This window comes from Crinia signifera, chromosome 19 (genome assembly GCF_055691185.1).
Source record: "Crinia signifera chromosome 19, ASM5569118v1, whole genome shotgun sequence".
Taxonomy (NCBI): Eukaryota; Metazoa; Chordata; class Amphibia; order Anura; family Myobatrachidae; genus Crinia; species Crinia signifera.
Window position 1 is genome coordinate 6,737,428 of NC_139226.1, and position 19,554 is coordinate 6,756,981.

At 51.5% G+C, this 19,554-nt stretch overlaps 1 protein-coding gene across 4 annotated transcripts in view; it reads right to left on the reverse strand.

Moving 5' to 3' along the window:
• The window catches only part of IFFO2 (intermediate filament family orphan 2), a 51,662-nt gene that overhangs the window by 5,104 nt on the left and 27,004 nt on the right, over positions 1 to 19,554 (reverse strand). For 2 of the 4 annotated variants that reach the window (XM_083161902.1, XM_083161900.1), the window contains exons 2-7: positions 7,397 to 7,457; positions 7,210 to 7,305; positions 2,110 to 2,250; positions 1,542 to 1,690; positions 207 to 327; positions 2 to 94 (exon numbers count right to left, since the gene is read on the reverse strand). In XM_083161902.1, coding sequence (XP_083018028.1) covers positions 2 to 94; positions 207 to 327; positions 1,542 to 1,690; positions 2,110 to 2,250; positions 7,210 to 7,305; positions 7,397 to 7,457 — 661 coding nt within the window. The remainder of the gene's footprint in view (position 1; positions 95 to 206; positions 328 to 1,541; positions 1,691 to 2,109; positions 2,251 to 7,209; positions 7,306 to 7,396; positions 7,458 to 19,554) is intronic. The other 2 variants (XM_083161901.1, XM_083161903.1) reach the window with 2 other exon arrangements.

Sequence of the window (19,554 nt, forward strand, 5' to 3'; positions counted from 1 at the left end):
CCTCAATCTGATCGATTGTCTCCTGGTACTCCTTGTCCCGGGTTTTCAGGAACGTCTCCGTCTCCTGGATCAAACTGCCCAAGCTTTCTTCCTGCTAGAGAGGAGAAGAGGAGCTCAGTGAATGTACAGCCACTTAGTAGTGCGTCACAATACTGGCACAGGGCTAAGAGAAGAGACAGCGACAGTGAAGTCTCTGCAGAACTTGCCTCTCCCTGGGGCTCCACGGGTGGGTTACAGTTGGTGAAATCTTCCCACAACAGCAAAGTATCCTCGTTTTCTTCCCACGTTAAGCTGTCGCAGTCGTCGTCAAAATCGTACGTCTCCCGTCTGTGGAGAATATTACAGCACAAGATTAGGGAGGACTAGATCTGCACTTTTCTGTACCCGATCTCCATTTGTGGACTCCAAACTGTCTGCTTCTCATGAGCCCACCAGGTGGCGCTATTGGACTACATTGTAGCACAGACTGTAAACAGATCTTCCCAGTAAACTTTGTGTCTATAGAATAAAAAAGGAGAACACTGTCCAAACCCAATCTTCCCATGGTAACAATGACTTCCACCCCCTACTGAACAGAAGGCCATTGTAGTTGAGGAAGGAACAGTTCCCAGTAACTTTAAAGGTATCATGTCCTTTGCACACGCTTGGTTTACGGATTAAATGACTTTACGGATTCGGGATAAATGCAGTCAGTTCAGAGAGGCCGGAGGTGCAGGATTTTGTCTGAGAACCGATGTATTTTTAAAGTGCCAATCATTAACAAGGCAAAAACCTCCCAGTTTTTGAAAGTGGAAGATTGCCGCTTTAACAGTACAGCCAACTCCTGACCCTTTATAATCGACAACATTGTTTATTCTACAAGTAGATATAATCGTTTCAGGTACAATATAGTTATTGTAACCTGACACAATAGGACTATAGTCATCAGACCACTGCCTATTACAGGAGCCCGATACCAGACCGGCCACAAGGATGGCGGACGGTGCTGGGTAACTGGTAAAATTCCCACACGGGTCACAACGACGTACTGGTTACTGGCTGCATCTTTTTTTTTATGGCTGATCGGAGAGGAAATAGATTTAAAAAAATGCTGAGATTCATTTGTGGTGATGTCAGCGGGAGAACGTTGGGGCCTGGAATAAAGCAGACGCTGATGATGGGGCTGCTGGTATTTTAAGAGGCCTTCCAGCTTTGTCAGCATTATTCTTGTAGCACCCTCCCCCTCCCGACTGCTTCCCAGCCTCAGACTTGGCCGAGATCTCTAGAACGTCCGCCGCTCACATCCCTTCCCGGTCTGGACTCAGTCACAGGAAGCGGAGCTGTGTAATACAGGGGCACACAACTCATGCATTAGGAATGCCTTAAATCCAGGACCCTGGTCCTTATCTGGGACCTATACTTTGTGTAAGGAATTGTATGGATTTGTTTTTACTTCTGTTCTGACATTATCGATCTTTCTGTGCGAACGAAACACCTAAAGTAAAGTAGAAATAACTAATTTTGTAGCGTCAGAGCATTGCACATGGCGGCAGCAGACTTACAGCTGGTTAAACATCCGCTTCATCTCATCGGTGATATTCAGAGAGCAGCTGACCTCATCGTCTGAGAACCGGCCAGCGTCCCCATCCTGCTCCGCGAGGTCATCCTCAGGCGCCAGCTTCCGTTCACGCTTTTTGGACACCGTTCCCACCTTCAAAAAATGAGAGAAAGGAGTTCCAGCTCCGTTAACAACAAGTACAGTCCGCAGAGTAGTCCTGGCGGGGTAGAAGGAGGGCGTGAGGGAGAGTTATGGATTAACAAGCAGCAAACCTGCGCCGCGTGCTTTCAGTGCCAGCCATCAGCCTGTGGCATGCATGCAATGCACAGCAGAGAGCAAGCCCCTTCCGTGTCCTACTCTATCCACGCAGAGAATACAGAGGAAACAGAGCACCGGTCTGATAGTTTATTCGCTGCCCGCCATTGGCCTAGAGAGTGGGGAGGAGCCTAATCTCACCAACAGTGATAGTAAATAGAGTGCGGTACACTACCCGCCAGTGACCCGGTCCTAGCTGGAATTGGGTTATGCAGACATATACAGGGGCAGGTCAGAGAAAGACAAGGCTGGGTCACCTGGAACATCTTGGATACATCCTCGGAATTTCTCTGCTGTGCCACATCACACAGCTTGGCGGTGATATCAATCCGCCTGCAGATATCCATGTCCACCTTCATGGCTTTTTCCTGGATCCTTGAGTCGAGATCGGTCATTGGCTGTGGGGGATATTGGGATATTATCTCCTCTAGTAAACCCCCTCATTTTATAGAACAAACATCGCCCCCTTAGGGTGAGAATAACAGGTCTCACCGTCGTCACACCCAGAATCCCTCCTCTAATATACAGGATCTTACAGGTCCAGCTACAGCTTTGGCACATTCTGAAAACCTGGCATGTCAGCACCCAACAGCAACAGGGCATAACCCTCTCACTGCACAATGGGAAATGTCTCACAGATGATCTTCCCATATTCAGTGTGCCCGGGCAGCACCGCAGCATTGCCTCCTACACCCAGGTTACCACCTCACATCACCCATACACAGTGTGCCCGGGCAGCACCGCAGCATTGCCTCCTACACCCAGATTACCACCTCACATCACCCATATACAGTGTGCCCGGGAAGCACCGCAGCATTTCCTCCTACACCCAGGTTACCACCTCACATCACCCATACACTGTGTGCCCGGGCAGCACCGCAGCATTGCCTCCTACACCCAGGTTACCACCTCACATCACCCATACACAGTGTGCCCGGGCAGCACCGCAGCATTGCCTCCTACACCCAGATTACCACCTCACATCACCCATATACAGTGTGCCCGGGAAGCACCGCAGCATTTCCTCCTACACCCAGGTTACCACCTCACATCACCCATATACTGTGTGCCCGGGCAGCACCGCAGCATTGCCTCCTACACCCAGGTTACCACCTCACATCACCCATATACAGTGTGCCCGGGCAGCACCGCAGCATTGCCTCCTACACCCAGGTTACCACCTCACATCACCCATATACAGTGTGCCCGGGCAGCACCGCAGCATTTCCTCCTACACCCAGGTTACCACCTCACATCACCCATATACAGTGTGCCCGGGCAGCACCGCAGCATTTCCTCCTACACCCAGGTTACCACCTCACATCACCCATATTCAGTGTGCCCGGGCAGCACCGCAGCATTGCCTCCTACACCCAGGTTACCACCTCACATCACCCATATACTGTGTGCCCGGGCAGCACCGCAGCATTTCCTCCTACACCCAGGTTACCACCTCACATCACCCATATACAGTGTGCCCGGGCAGCACCGCAGCATTTCCTCCTACACCCAGGTTACCACCTCACATCACCCATATTCAGTGTGCCCGGGCAGCACCGCAGCATTGCCTCCTACACCCAGGTTACCACCTCACATCACCCATATACTGTGTGCCCGGGCAGCACCGCAGCATTTCCTCCTACACCCAGGTTACCACCTCACATCACCCATATACTGTGTGCCCGGGCAGCACCGCAGCATTGCCTCCTACACCCAGGTTACCACCTCACATCACCCATATACAGTGTGCCCGGACAGCACCGCAGCATTGCCTCCTACACCCAGGTTACCACCTCACATCACCCATATACAGTGTGCCCGGGCAGCACCGCAGCATTGCCTCCTACACCCAGGTTACCACCTCACATCACCCATATACTGTGTGCCCAGGCAGCACCGCAGCATTGCCTCCTACACCCAGGTTACCACCTCACATCACCCATATACAGTGTGCCCGGGCAGCACCGCAGCATTTCCTCCTACACCCAGGTTACCACCTCACATCACCCATATACAGTGTGCCCGGGCAGCACCGCAGTATTTCCTCCTACACCCAGGTTACCACCTCACATCACCTATATACTGTGTGCCCGGGCAGCACCGCAGCATTTCCTCCTACACCCAGGTTACCACCTCACATCACCCATATACTGTGTGCCCGGGCAGCACCGCAGCATTTCCTCCTACACCCAGGTTACCACCTCACATCACCCATATACTGTGTGCCCGGGCAGCACCGCAGCATTGCCTCCTACACCCAGGTTACCACCTCACATCACCCATATACAGTGTGCCCGGGCAGCACCGCAGCATTTCTTCCCACACCCAGGTTACCACCTCACATCACCCATATACAGTGTGCCCGGGCAGCACCGCAGCATTGCCTCCTACACCCAGGTTACAATGTTACCACCTTACATCACGTTTGTACCCCACACTACGTGCGAGCAGTGATAAAGGGAGAGCATACTGCGTCCTACACAGCGCTGGAGCTAGCGGAGTATACACGCACTAGAGACAACCGCATGGTCAGTGTTATGCTGCAGCAACCGCCAATTCCCAGAATGGAGAATGTTGACATTAGAACAATATTGACATACTGCAGTTGCCGACATGGATATCAGAGTTAAATGATTAATCATTACTGTCGGCTTTCTACTGATGTGACTGATGAAACCTGTACAGTGCAGAGTAATGGCAGGCTCTATGGAAAAGGTTAATAAAGGACTTTTACAAACAATCCTTTGTTCAGGTCAGTGACACGGAACAGTGACCCGGCGAGATCTGAGAGACTCCGGAGCGCGCCAGGTACAGCAGAGAGCGGGCGGGTTACCCCTTTATAGTGACACAACAGAAAGGGCTCTCCTGTTACGGTAACACCTGTAGCGTTTGCACCATGTACTCTAACACAAGCGGCAGGACGAGCGTTAGCTCGTCATTGTGTGGTCACCTCCCCTCTCTCCTCAAACACGGCTCTTACTGGGAACAATCATATAGAGAATGTTGTTATTTATAGAGTCGGATTCTCCGCCCCGGCTACACCTGTCCTTAGTAACGCTGCATTGTTATCGTACACATGTAGCCGGCGTGTAATATACGCATGCAGGGATTAGGGTTGGCAAGGACGGGTGTCTGGGAACCGGCCTTGAAGGGCTCAAACGCGCTGCAAGATAAAAATGGAACGAAAGGGAAAAAAAACAACACAACCAAAAAGGAGTTGGCCGGGAGAACAGTCTGGAATGAGATGCGGACACAATGGAACCTTGTTTTGAAGAAGCCAACATTAACTCTTTCTGCACCAGGCCAGAAGAGTTATCAGTATTGTTAGACCCAGCGAGCGGTCCAGACGCCCAAGTGACGGACACAATTCCATCCACTTACAACCGGATGTAGATCCCGGGACATTTCCCAGGATGGTACACTATAAGTCTGCGGCAGATTAGGTGCAGGATGCAGACACGCTGGGTGAGGGACGACATGCTGACGTAGCAACGCAGGGAGAGGGACAACATGCTGGCGCAGAGGCGCTGGGAGAGGGACGATACGCTGACGCAGCAACGCTGGGAGAGGGACGACACGCTGACGCAGCAACGCTGGGAAAGGGACGACACGCTGGGAGAGGGACGACACGTTGGCGCTGACGCAGCAACGCTGGGAGAGGGACGACACGCTGACGCAGCAACGCTGGGAGAGGGACGACACGCTGGGAGAGGGACGACACGCTGGCGCAGACACGCTGGGAGAGGGACGACACGCTGGGAGAGGGACGACACGCTGACGCAGCAACGCTGGGAAAGGGACGACACGCTGGGAGAGGGACGACACGTTGGCGCTGACGCAGCAACGCTGGGAGAGGGACGACACGCTGGGAGAGGGACGACACGCTGGCGCAGACACGCTGGGAGAGGGACGACGCGCTGGGAGAGGGACGACACACTGACGCAGCAGCGCTGGGAGAGGGACGACGCGCTGGGAGAGGGACGACACACTGACGCAGCAGCGCTGGGAGAGGGACGACGCGCTGGGAGAGGGACGACACACTGACGCAGCAGCGCTGGGAGAGGGACGACACGCTGGGAGAGGGACAACACACTGACGTAGCAACGCTGGGAGAGGGACGACACGCTGGCGCAGACGTGCTGGGAGAGGGACGACATGCTGACGCAGCAACGCTGGGAGAGGGACGACATGCTGGGAGAGGGACGACACGCTGGCGCAGACACGCTGGGAGAGGGATGAGGCTTTTCCTGCTGCTACAGAGTCAGATTACACAGACATCATTCAGCCTATTGTTTCCCTGACTTTACAAACCTAATATGGCTTCAAGTCTGCATCTCGCTGCGCACTTCCAAACGGGAACCAATTAACTATTTCAGCGCTAGTCAGCAGTATACAGGCCCATGTCTAAACCTTTATTATACAATGTTTATTCATTTACACCAGACCCTGCCCAGTGGAGCTTACAATCTAATGCTCTACACTAGGGTGGTTTCATCAGAAGACATTGACCAGAAAACCATAGGTTGACTTGAGAAAGGTCACGGGGCACGGTTGGCACACAACTACATTCTCCCACTATGCCCACTGAGATGGTTAAAGTATGAGTAAGTCGGTAAAAAAATCTCATGAAAAATTCAATGCCTTTTGATTGCATAACCCCCCCCTGCACATTTCTTTATTTCAGCTTTTCTCAATCTAAACCCTCAAGAACCCACCAACAGGTCATGTTTTCAGGATTTCATTCTGTGGAAGCATCTGGCATATTTATGTACCCAGCAATATAGTTGAACTCACTAGACCATGATTAAAGAGACCCAGAAAACATGTCCTGCTGGCAGTACTTGAGGAATGGAGAGGAGGAGAACTCAGATTTATTTAATAAAGTCTATATAACCTGCATTCAGGAGGATTACCCTGCAGTGACAGAGTTACAAATCCAGGTGTGAGGGGCCCCTGAATAACGCTGGGTGCCCAGTAACAGAACGGATGGCTCCTTGGGCCCCAAGGAAAGCCAGTGATGTCACACAATCTATACCAATATATCCCGCATCTTCCCTTTAGCACGGACGCCTGCATTCTAGCTGGACATGCTCAGAACGCACCATGCATGTACAGTCCTGTTAGTCACACGCACACACACACACACACACACGGTTACTTAGGTCAGTACACACTTCAGTCCAAGTCACAAGCCTAACGGCTGGGGAAGGGCTCATTCATGGTCACATCGCCTGATGGAGAAGGCTTCCGATACAGCAATACACAGTGCTCAGCATCTGACATGTAGAAGCGGTGTGGGCTGTACATTCCGCAGTGATTGTGCCGGGACAAGCGGGACAGCTACACGGAGTACTTACGTCACTCATCAGACCCTTGAAGACCACCAACTCCGATTTCAACCTCTCGATCTTCTCATTGAGTTCATCGTGGACACTGTACGCCTCTTGGGCCTCCTGGTGAAGAGGACAGGGGTTAGGGAACAGGTAACGTACCTGGTTGGGGGTCTACAGCCCCCTCTTCTCAGCAGAGATTGCCCCATCTTACCTCCTGGAGAGTCTCCACCATGGATTCAAGATTTGTCCTCTTGGCAAGCTCTTCCTCCCACCTGTAAGAGAGACAGGCCTGGTCAGTAAGTTCTAACCAGGAATAATAACAGAAACGATGGAAAATTGGGGGTCCACAAGTTACAGATTTACAGGTCACATTGCAGGAGACAAGGTGTGAAAGTTACGGGCTCATCCATACCCCTGCGCCCCTACCCATCGCCCGTACTCCACAGCACGCGTGCCACACAACCAGCCGGTTACTTTATAGGGTTTGGTGTTTTCCTTTGTGCTGAACAAGCTCTAAAACCGGACACAGCGCGCAAAATGTTTATGTACGGAATTACCCATTACTGATCCCCCCCCCCCCCCGCCCGGATTAAGCCCGGGAGAGTGGGAGTAACCACCCCCAGACTTTAGTTAGAACGTACATTAAATCATCCGCAAAACATTTCTATAGAAAAAAAGAAAAAAAAATGTCGACATGAAATTTTCACTTTATTTAAATTCGTAGATTTAACGTCTGAGTGCCGACGGTGCTGTGACAGATCCTCAGAATATGCGCTACAAATGCCAGCGCCACCCACAGCGACTGTTCTTAGTATAAATACAGATACAGCCGAGTCAATGAACTGAAGTTTATTTAAATATTGCACCCAAAAAAAAAAAAACGAACAGTCGCTGTGAGGGGCGCTGGTGTTTTTAACGAATATTTTTAAGATCTCTCACAGCAACTTTGGCACTCACAGGGTAAACCACGTGTACCGCTTCGCTCGCCATGCTCGACCTACCTAACCATTCCCAAAGGTGCCCATACACTAGTAAGATTTATCTTCAGATCTGGCTGGTTGGAACAAACACCTGGTAATATCTGAGTGACAGTTTGTCAGTTTTCCAAGCAAATGGTCAACTGTCATTTGCTCTCATCCATAACCAGGTTTTTGTTCCAACCAGCCAGATCTGCAGATAAATCTCCGTGTGTGTGGCCGCCTTAATCACTGGCATGTCTGGAGCAGTTGTAGGACGGGCTGCAGTGGCGTGACGTCACGAGCGGCCAAACACATGGCTGCCCTAAAGAGGAGACGGCTTCACTAGACCTGGCACAAGAGCCATGAGATTACAGGGATGGAGCCAACATGCAGTGCTGTCTTCCCCTGCCGCCCAATGCCAGCACCATGATTTGTAGTTATATCAATCAGACCCCATATCGGCTATCGGATACCGGTCACCTTATCGGTGTATAAAATTCTAATATATAAAACATGCAGAGTCGATATAACTCCAGGGTACAGAACACATCTCCTGTGCGTTGTGTTACAGGGATTTAGGTGATAATCTCCGCTCAGGTCTATAGATAGTAACAGCCGGGGCTCCCGCTGTGCTGCAAAACCCTCATTTCAGAAGGAGCCAAAGGCCACATCTGGAGACCGCCCCAATCTATAGCTCCGTATCAATATGTATTTTAGTCTGAAGCTGGGACGTGTCTATGTCAGATCACAGCCACTCAATCGATCCTGCAGGTCGGATACACAGCCAGGAAGCGGGTAACACAAGACATCAGCACGTGATCTAGTGCATATATGGGGATAGCAGACCATTACCTAGGTCCTTACACAAGACGTCAGCACGTGATCTAGTGCATATATGGGAATAGCAGACCATTACCTAGGTCCTTACACAAGGCGTCAGCACGTGATCTGGTGCATATATGGGGATAGCAGACCATTACCTAGGTCCTTACACAAGGCGTCAGCACGTGATCTAGTGCATATATGGGAATAGCAGGCCATTACCTAGGTCCTTACACAAGACGTCAGCACGTGATCTAGTGCATATATGGGGATAGCAGACCATTACCTAGGTCCTTACACAAGACGTCAGCACGTGATCTAGTGCATATATGGGAATAGCAGGCCATTACCTAGGTCCTTACACAAGACGTCAGCACGTGATCTAGTGCATATATGGGAATAGCAGACCATTACCTAGGTCCTTACACAAGACGTCAGCACGTGATCTAGTGCATATATGGGGATAGCAGACCATTACCTAGGTCCTTACACAAGGCGTCAGCATGTGATCTGGTGCATATATGGGGATAGCAGACCATTACCTAGGTCCTTACACAAGACGTCAGCACGTGATCTAGTGCATATATGGGGATAGCAGACCATTATCTAGGTCCTTACACAAGGCGTCAGCACGTGATCTGGTGCATATATGGGGATAGCAGACCATTACCTAGGTCCTTACACAAGACGTCAGCACGTGATCTGGTTAATATATGGGAATAGCAGACCATTACCTAGGTCCTTACACAAGGCGTCAGCACGTGATCTAGTGCATATATGGGGATAGCAGACCATTACCTAGGTCCTTACACAAGACGTCAGCACGTGATCTAGTGCATATATGGGAATAGCAGGCCATTACCTAGGTCCTTACACAAGGCGTCATCACGTGATCTAGTGCATATATGGGAATAGCAGACCATTACCTAGGTCCTTACACAAGACGTCAGCACGTGATCTGGTGCATATATGGGAATAGCAGGCCATTACCTAGGTCCTTACACAAGACGTCAGCACGTGATCTGGTGCATATATGGGAATAGCAGACCATTACCTAGGTCCTTACACAAGGCGTCAGCACGTGATCTAGTGCATATATGGGAATAGCAGGCCATTACCTAGGTCCTTACACAAGGCGTCAGCACGTGATCTAGTGCATATATGGGAATAGCAGACCATTACCTAGGTCCTTACACAAGGCGTCAGCACGTGATCTAGTGCATATATGGGGATAGCAGGCCATTACCTAGGTCCTTACACAAGGCGTCAGCACGTGATCTAGTGCATATATGGGAATAGCAGACCATTACCTAGGTCCTTACACAAGGCGTCAGCACGTGATCTAGTGCATATATGGGGATAGCAGGCCATTACCTAGGTCCTTACACAAGACGTCAGCACGTGATCTGGTGCATATATGGGAATAGCAGACCATTACCTAGGTCCTTACACAAGGCGTCAGCACGTGATCTAGTGCATATATGGGAATAGCAGACCATTACCTAGGTCCTTACACAAGGTGTCAGCACGTGATCTAGTGCATATATGGGAATAGCAGACCATTACCTAGGTCCTTACACAAGACGTCAGCACGTGATCTAGTGCATATATGGGAATAGCAGACCATTACCTAGGTCCTTACACAAGGTGTCAGCACGTGATCTAGTGCATATATGGGAATAGCAGACCATTACCTAGGTCCTTACACAAGACGTCAGCACGTGATCTGGTGCATATATGGGAATAGCAGACCATTACCTAGGGCCTTACACAAGATATAAGCACGGGTCGGCGATGGCGTGCATGTAAATATTGCACTGCGCACAGATTTTAGGCCCCGATTCTGTGTCACAGAACAGCCTAAATATAGCCAAGTCTCACTCCAGCACGCAAAAAGCTGAAGAGATCGTCTGCCTCAGCTCTTGGAGACCGTCCAAAATCCTCAGAGAAGTCATTTCTGTCTTCATACTGCGGCATTTCAAACATGTCTATATTAGCTGCATTCCGGGCCCTTGGCAGCAAATGGTTTTAGCAGATCGGGGATTGGCGAGGAGAGGCTACGGAATAGTCACAGCGGAGCAGAGGAGACCAGGACTGAGTGATCACCGATTCATCCAGAGGTTTAACCAAACCCAACACAGCACACTCTGATCTGACCAGCTAGTGGTACAAGCGTAAGGGGGCAATAAAGTTTTTTATAAAAAAAAAAAAAGCAACTTTTACTATTGTCATTTTCAGAGTCTTAAAATGGTATTAAAACGGCCCCATCAACCATACGCAGTGCTATTGCTTCTCCTGACACACCCACCAAGCTTGGTCTGTAACCATGCAGCCTCACCAAGATTGACACCCATGGTACGGCCCTACTTTCCAGCAGTTAAAGCAGCCATTTTGTAGACAGAACAGATATCGCCATGACATCACGGAGGCCATTTTGTGCCGAGGCTGATGAGAATGTAACCTATTAATTCCTAGAATGTTTATGTTACATTTGCCATCAGCGGTCTCTGCTATATATACGGGTGAATAGAGCTTACAGGTACGAGAGGAACGTCTCATTCTGCCGCTAACACACCTCAGATCATACCGTTTGCCAAACCCTGAGGGGTGTGACAAATACAACAAGTCAGATTGCTGCCTACTCCAGGGAAGGAACAAGCTACTTTAATCACGGCGATAAACGATGATAAATACCTCAGGTATGAGATGTCTGACATTCCTGAGAGCTCAGACTATCCCCCAGCAAGATGCACCTTGCTCACATATTACACAAAGTACTGGAATGCGTGACATTTGGACAAGACCTGGCTTCATGCTTCACGGCATATAGATATTAATGCAATAGATCTGGACTGGTCCCCTACGCAGCGGCCATTTTGTGATCCAAACAAATCTTCATGAGCAGGGAGCCCAGCACTCTGCAGGATGAGTGGGCAATGAGCATGTAGTAATGTCAGCATCAGAACTGGACATTGTAATGTCGACACTACGTCCGGTTTTGAGCATTCTCACAGCGGACAAAGAACTATAGATTGTAAGCCTTCGAGCAGGGCCCTCCTATGCTGTCTGTTATCACCTAATCTTATTTTATTACTGTTCTGTTCCCATCTGTACAGCGACATATATGCTGGCACTACATCGGTCACTATTAATAATAATAGTAGTAGAGGACCATATAAAAGTGTAATAATGCTAAATATTCTGGACACGGGTCCTGGCACCGTAGAAACCATATTTGCCAGGATGATACTAAACTGCAGACAAGAGAACTTGCTCATAAGCAGGGTAAACGTTACTTGTAACGGCCTAGAACAATAGTAGTTACACAATAGTGTGTGCATGAAGGGGTTACACATGTTGTGTCATCACTAAAGAGACTACCCGGGGTCTGTGTCAGCAGTGACAGCCATCAGACAGGCCCTGCTAAGCGCACAGCGCTCCAGCACATAATTACAGGCCGCCGGAGTGCTGAGCAGCCAGATGCCGAATCTTAATTCAAGCTGCATTTCCTGGACGGGATCCAGAGGAAGCATTAAACTGATAAAACCGTTATAAATCACCGCTCGGCGGCAGCAGCACCTGGCCCGGCGCCGGCAGCCTGGGAGAACACGCAACCTGTGCTACACTAATGCACGCAGCGCACAGATCATGCAAACATTAACCCTTTCATTGCCTCTCTGCAAGCAAAGAACTTACCAGAGCCAAGCAGGCTGTGCAACCTGGGGCTCTCCCGCTGATGTGCAAGTGGCAGGGCATGCTGGCTTTTGTAGTTCCTTGTACACTTAGAAACTGTTCGCAAGTTGCATCTGGGTTAGTTAATGCGTGTTCAGACAAGAACGGTTATCTTAACATTAACTATATAGTGGGTACACACTAATGGATATGAGCGATAATATAGTGAATATCGTTATCGCGCATAACATTTATTAAAATCGGATAGCGCATACCCAGCTTGAAGCTTTGCAGCATGTGTGGGCTGCATGCAGAAGCAGACCGTATTTACCCTGCATGCAAACATATAACATTTGCCTCCCTTAAGCTATAGAACGGATTCTGAGTTGGGTATAAAATTAAAAGAGAATTTAACAGTCGCGCTTCTGCACTGTGCCACAGGCGCCATTATGGATTATTGACTGATAGACACCACCATACACAGCAGCGTGGGAACACAATGCTCATGTACAAACACTCAGACGAAAACAATGGCAGGGTGTTTCCTGAGCCCAGGAGCTTACGCTATGGAACAGCGAGCAGGTCTGCTACTGGAGCATTGCAGCTAGAGGAAGTTCCTTTGCCCCCACAAGTCTGGTGACGCCATGAGGGAGTTATGCAGAGGAGACGGCCTGTATATGGGCCATGTGACTGAAATCACTCCTTATTCTGCCCTGGGATATTTACCAGGCAGCTGCTATTTCCCTGACAGCCCATGTACCATCTGGGCCACATTCCCAGCACCGCAGTCACCAAGCACCATCCTGGCCACATTCCCAGCACCGCAGTCACCAAGCACCATCCGGTCCACATTCCCAGCACCGCAGTCACCAAGCACCATCCGGGCCACCTTCCCAGCACTGCAGTCCCCAAGCACCATCCGGGCCACATTCCCAGCACCGCAGTCCCCAAGCACCATCCGGGCCACATTCCCAGCACCGCAGTCCCCAAGCACCATCCGGGCCACATTCCCAGCACCGCAGTCCCCAAGCACCATCCGGGCCACAATCCCAGCACCGCAGTCCCCAAGCACCATCCTGGCCACATTCCCAGCACCGCAGTCACCAAGCACCATCCGGTCCACATTCCCAGCACCGCAGTCACCAAGCACCATCCGGGCCACATTCCCAGCACCGCAGTCACCAAGCACCATCCGGGCCACATTCCCAGCACCGCAGTCACCAAGCACCATCCGGGCCACATTCCCAGCACCGCAGTCACCAAGCACCATCCGGGCCACATTCCCAGCACCGCAGTCACCAAGCACCATCCGGGCCACATTCCCAGCACCGCAGTCACCAAGCACCATCCGGGCCACATTCCCAGCACCGCAGTCACCAAGCACCATCCGGGCCACATTCCCAGCACCGCAGTCACCAAGCACCATCCGGGCCACAATCCCAGCACCGCAGTCACCAAGCACCATCCGGGCCACATTCCCAGCACCGCAGTCCCCAAGCACCATCCGGGCCACATTCCCAGCACCGCAGTCCCCAAGCACCATCCGGGCCACATTCCCACCACCGCAGTCACCAAGCACCATCCGGGCCACATTCCCACCACCGCAGTCACCAAGCACCATCCGGGCCACAATCCCAGCACCGCAGTCACCAAGCACCATCCGGGCCACATTCCCAGCACCGCAGTCACCAAGCACCATCCGGGCCACAATCCCAGCACCGCAGTCCCCAAGCACCATCCGGGCCACATTCCCAGCACCGCAGTCACCAAGCACCATCCGGGCCACATTCCCAGCACCGCAGTCACCAAGCACCATCCGGGCCACATTCCCAGCACCGCAGTCACCAAGCACCATCCGGGCCACATTCCCAGCACCGCAGTCACCAAGCACCATCCGGGCCACATTCCCAGCACCGCAGTCACCAAGCACCATCCGGGCCACATTCCCAGCACCGCAGTCACCAAGCACCATCCGGGCCACATTCCCAGCACCGCAGTCACCAAGCACCATCCGGGCCACATTCCCAGCACCGCAGTCACCAAGCACCATCCGGGCCACATTCCCAGCACCGCAGTCACCAAGCACCATCCGGGCCACATTCCCAGCACCGCAGTCACCAAGCACCATCCGGGCCACATTCCCAGCACCGCAGTCACCAAGCACCATCCGGGCCACATTCCCAGCACCGCAGTCACCAAGCACCATCCGGGCCACATTCCCAGCACCGCAGTCACCAAGCACCATCCGGGCCACATTCCCAGCACCGCAGTCACCAAGCACCATCCGGGCCACATTCCCAGCGCCACAGTCACCAAGCACCATCCGGGCCACATTCCCAGCACCGCAGTCACCAAGCACCATCCGGGCCACAATCCCAGCACCGCAGTCACCAAGCACCATCCGGGCCACAATCCCAGCACCGCAGTCCCCAAGCACCATCCGGGCCACAATCCCAGCGCCGCAGTCCCCAAGCACCATCCGGGCCACATCCCCACCACCGCAGTCACCAAGCACCATCCGGGCCACAATCCCAGCACCGCAGTCACCAAGCACCATCCGGGCCACATTACCAGCACCGCAGTCACCAAGCACCATCCGGGCCACATTCCCAGCACCGCAGTCGCCAAGCACCATCCGGGCCACATTCCCAGCACCGCAGTCGCCAAGCACCATCCGGGCCACATTCCCAGCACCGCAGTCGCCAAGCACCATCCGGGCCACATTCCCAGCACCGCAGTCACCAAGCACCATCCGGGCCACATTCCCAGCACCGCAGTCACCAAGCACCATCCGGGCCACAATCCCAGCACCGCAGTCCCCAAGCACCATCCGGGCCACATTCCCAGCACCGCAGTCACCAAGCACCATCCGGGCCACAATCCCAGCTCCGCAGTCACCAAGCACCATCCGGGCCACAATCCCAGCACCGCAGTCACCAAGCACCATCCGGGCCACAATCCCAGCACCGCAGTCACCAAGCACCATCCGGGCCACATTCCCAGCACCACAGTCACCAAGCACCATCCGGGCCACATTCCCACCACCGCAGTCCCCAAGCACCATCCGGGCCACAATCCCAGCACCGCAGTCACCAAGCACCATCCGGGCCACATTCCCAGCACCGCAGTCACCAAGCACCATCCGGGCCACATTCCCAGCACCGCAGTCACCAAGCACCATCCGGGCCACAATCCCAGCACCGCAGTCACCAAGCACCATCCGGTCCACATTCCCAGCACCGCAGTCCCCAAGCACCATCCGGGCCACATTCCCAGCACCGCAGTCACCAAGCACCATCCGGTCCACATTACCAGCACCGCAGTCACCAAGCACCATCCGGGCCACATTCCCAGCACCGCAGTCGCCAAGCACCATCCGGGCCACATTCCCAGCACCGCAGTCGCCAAGCACCATCCGGGCCACATTCCCAGCACCGCAGTCGCCAAGCACCATCCGGGCCACATTCCCAGCACCGCAGTCACCAAGCACCATCCGGGCCACATTCCCACCGCTGTCACTGAGTAATCACAGCAACTCAGTGTAATCACTTTAGGGGAGGCAATAACCGGGTAGTATGCCTATAGGGAGATACACACACACACACACACACAATGCATTCTGTCCACCGAATGGCATTACAGTATCAAAATCTGCCTTTAAGTGTCCCAACATCTACTCTGGCATGGTGGCCATTTTGAACCAACATTGGTGGGAAACCCAGCCAATCATTGCCTGAGGGCTGCGGTTTGTAGTGAGCCGATGGGCAGGAAGTCTGTTCAGCCCATAAAATGGCCGACTCCATCAGGTGCAGGCGGCATGGAAATCTACAGAATTCTTTGCAGACGATGTAACTGTGTGTACGCCGGCGCCGTGGAGATCTGTGTCACACTTAACATGTAAAGGTTTCCTTACAATCCCCCGCTGACATAGAAACCACTTCAAGTGATTATGTGGTAAAATCATCATCTAGATCCTTCACTACAAAGCCTTTAATGGTTCACAATACCGACACTGCAGGCAAGATGCTGGAAGTGACAGATTACCAGGGAGCAATGTGACGAGAGAATCCTGTATAATTGCAGCGAGTGTCAGCAACGCATTACATAAATAATAATCAAATATAAAGTCTCGCCCGATTGATGCCGTTCTGTGGAATCTGATGCTCCACTTACAGGCGGTACAGGTGCGAGACAATGAGAACGTAATCCATGAGAGGAAGCAGAGGAATGAGGCTGCAGCCAGCGGAGAGAGGGATTTACAGGGATTTGTGTCTGACAAGATGTTGGTCGCACCCAAAGCTCCACACCCCGGTGATGTAACAACGCAGATCCCACCTCTGGCAGGACGGAATTCATGGCGTCTCCGAGTAGTGCAGCCCAGTTTATTATATAGCGCAGCATGTTCCGTTTCACTTTGCAACTGGAAACAGTGATAAAACAAAATGGTGTTATACCAGTCAGAGGTAGGAGGGCCCTGCTCATAGGCTTACAGGTTATAAAGAAACAGGCATTGATACACAAGTATAGGTGTTATCCATGATGTAATGGCCACCAGATTGCAGAGGCTATTGGTGGGCTGTATGATACGGTGACCCAGCAATGTTGGCCAGGGGTCAGGACAGTGAGACAATAAGTGAGGGTATGTGAGGACGGTACAGTGAGGATGTGACTGGGCAGGAGAGGTATATGGAGGTTATGTGGCTGGTTCTGGAATCTGATAAGCTGCCCGAAGCGGTGAGTACTCAGGTTAAAAGCTGCGTACACACGTACAGATTTATCTGTCCGATCTATCTGGTGGGAACAAAATCCTGGAAATGTATGGGAGCATATGGACAAACAAAAAATTGGAGAGGCAGACAGGGGCACTCACAAAATGGAACGTTCAGTAGGTGTGTTCATGCAAATGCGTTGCTCTCTGACCAGCAATTATGCGCCTCTTAGGATACAGATCTTTTGATCTGCTGCACGATTCAGAGTTAACTTTCACCTAATGCCGCATCTGGCAGACTCTATGTGGGTCTGGATGATGCTGCTGCTGCAGGAGGGGCAAAAGGAAGCAGCGATAACAAAACCACTGCTTGGGCAGAAGCCGCACCCAAATGAGACTCCAGCTAGGTTTCCCAATACCACTGAGAAACCGGTTGATCAGATAGCAATCCAAACCCAGTGCAAGTACAGGGACCCCATATAACCAAGACGGCGGGTGAGGGGAATTCCTAGAACATCCGCATGACATTCACTTAATATTATATATAAAAGAAACGTAAGAAAATAATAAAAAGCAACGAGACTCCCTGGACACCACGTTGCTATGGTATAGAAATAAACTGGTACATTTTGTACAAACTCTGCAGAAACCACTTCCTCTGTGTACTCCTTACACCTACTGATCAATGTGGGGCCGCGGTAGCAACCAGTCACTTCCTCCCAGATCTCGGCAAAGCCCAAAGATAAACACTGCATACCAACACAGTCACCCACGCCAACAGCTTCTGACTGAGGCAGCGCTGGGAATAGGCCTGTTCCTCAATGTAAGCACCACACACTTTCACCCACCGACTTCCCCGAGTTGTGTGGTCAGCTGCTCTGCACCCGCATTCTAGCTAAACGCCTCTGACTACTGCGGGACCTGCAGCATCTCCAGTTACTAATGCACAGAAGTACAACGGACGTCCACATAACCGGCATCAGGCCTAGCACCGGCTTATACTGGGAATCAGCCTCTATACCCTCCAGACCAGAATATGCAGGGCTGGTAAAATAAGTACCAATACTTTAGGCTTCTAAATCAGGATAACCGGTACGCCAACCATTTAGGAAAAAAGTTAGTTACAAATTGTCACCAGGCAGCGATAAACATCACTGGAAGATTGCTGCTAGGATAGGAGAGTGGGTCCTCCATTGTGGTCAACAAGATTTCATTGGAAGAACGGCATTCTATAGCGATCTTACAGGGTACACAATGACTTCCCTCCTGTCCCAATACACTGGATTCTTCAAAAAATAAACCAAAACCACAACCAAAAAGTGGGATTAGGTCTAGTGATCCGGGGTGGCCAAGATGCCCGAAAGTAGCAGCAGATCACCTGTTCTACAGTGTTTTGAAATTGTAGCTCTTTGTATCACTACCTGGATATATTTTAACGTACACCTCTCACCAAATAGCCAGCACATCCTCCTGAGTCCCGCTGTCCAATCACCAGCTCAATACAAGTCTTAGAACAAGCCCCAGAGCGCTCAGGTAGAGATACCAGCCTAGTGTAGGATTTACCCAGGTTCCCATACATCTGACATAACTTGTGCCTTAATGAGGCACTACACATAACTGGGCAGAACTTCACGCACACATTAATCAGATTAGTCACTGTACAAGCCCCACCACCTGCTTATGACATTTCCTATACGTTCCATGACTAATGGGGACGTGCACTTGGAAACATTCTATATGAAGATGCAGGCTTCCAACTATTTCATCAGCTTCCCGGCTTCACACTTGGGGCCCTCCTGGAACGTAACCTCGGCGCTTATTCTGGTACTGGCAGGGCTGACGTGGATTTTCTGTGTGAGATTTATAGGACACACTGCCTGGCAACAGTCAGATCTCTATGTAACCCCCCACAGGTCTGGTCTGAGAACTGGGGAGGGGGATAGTTCACCAAGAGGGTGTTATCGGATACAGACACAGGAGGAGAAAAGCCCATTGTTCAGCTGCAAGAAAGATTTATGAAGTGGAGTAAGGCTGCAGCTGGGGAACTACAAGTACCAGCAAGCCACCTCACCCATCATTACTGTGTCTTTGGGAGAGATTAATACAAAGACACAGCAATGATTTACCAAGAACCCAGAAGTCCCGCAGATGTACTGTATATCAGCAAGGAGATATGTCATGGAAAATATCCAGAGAAAAAGGACGAGC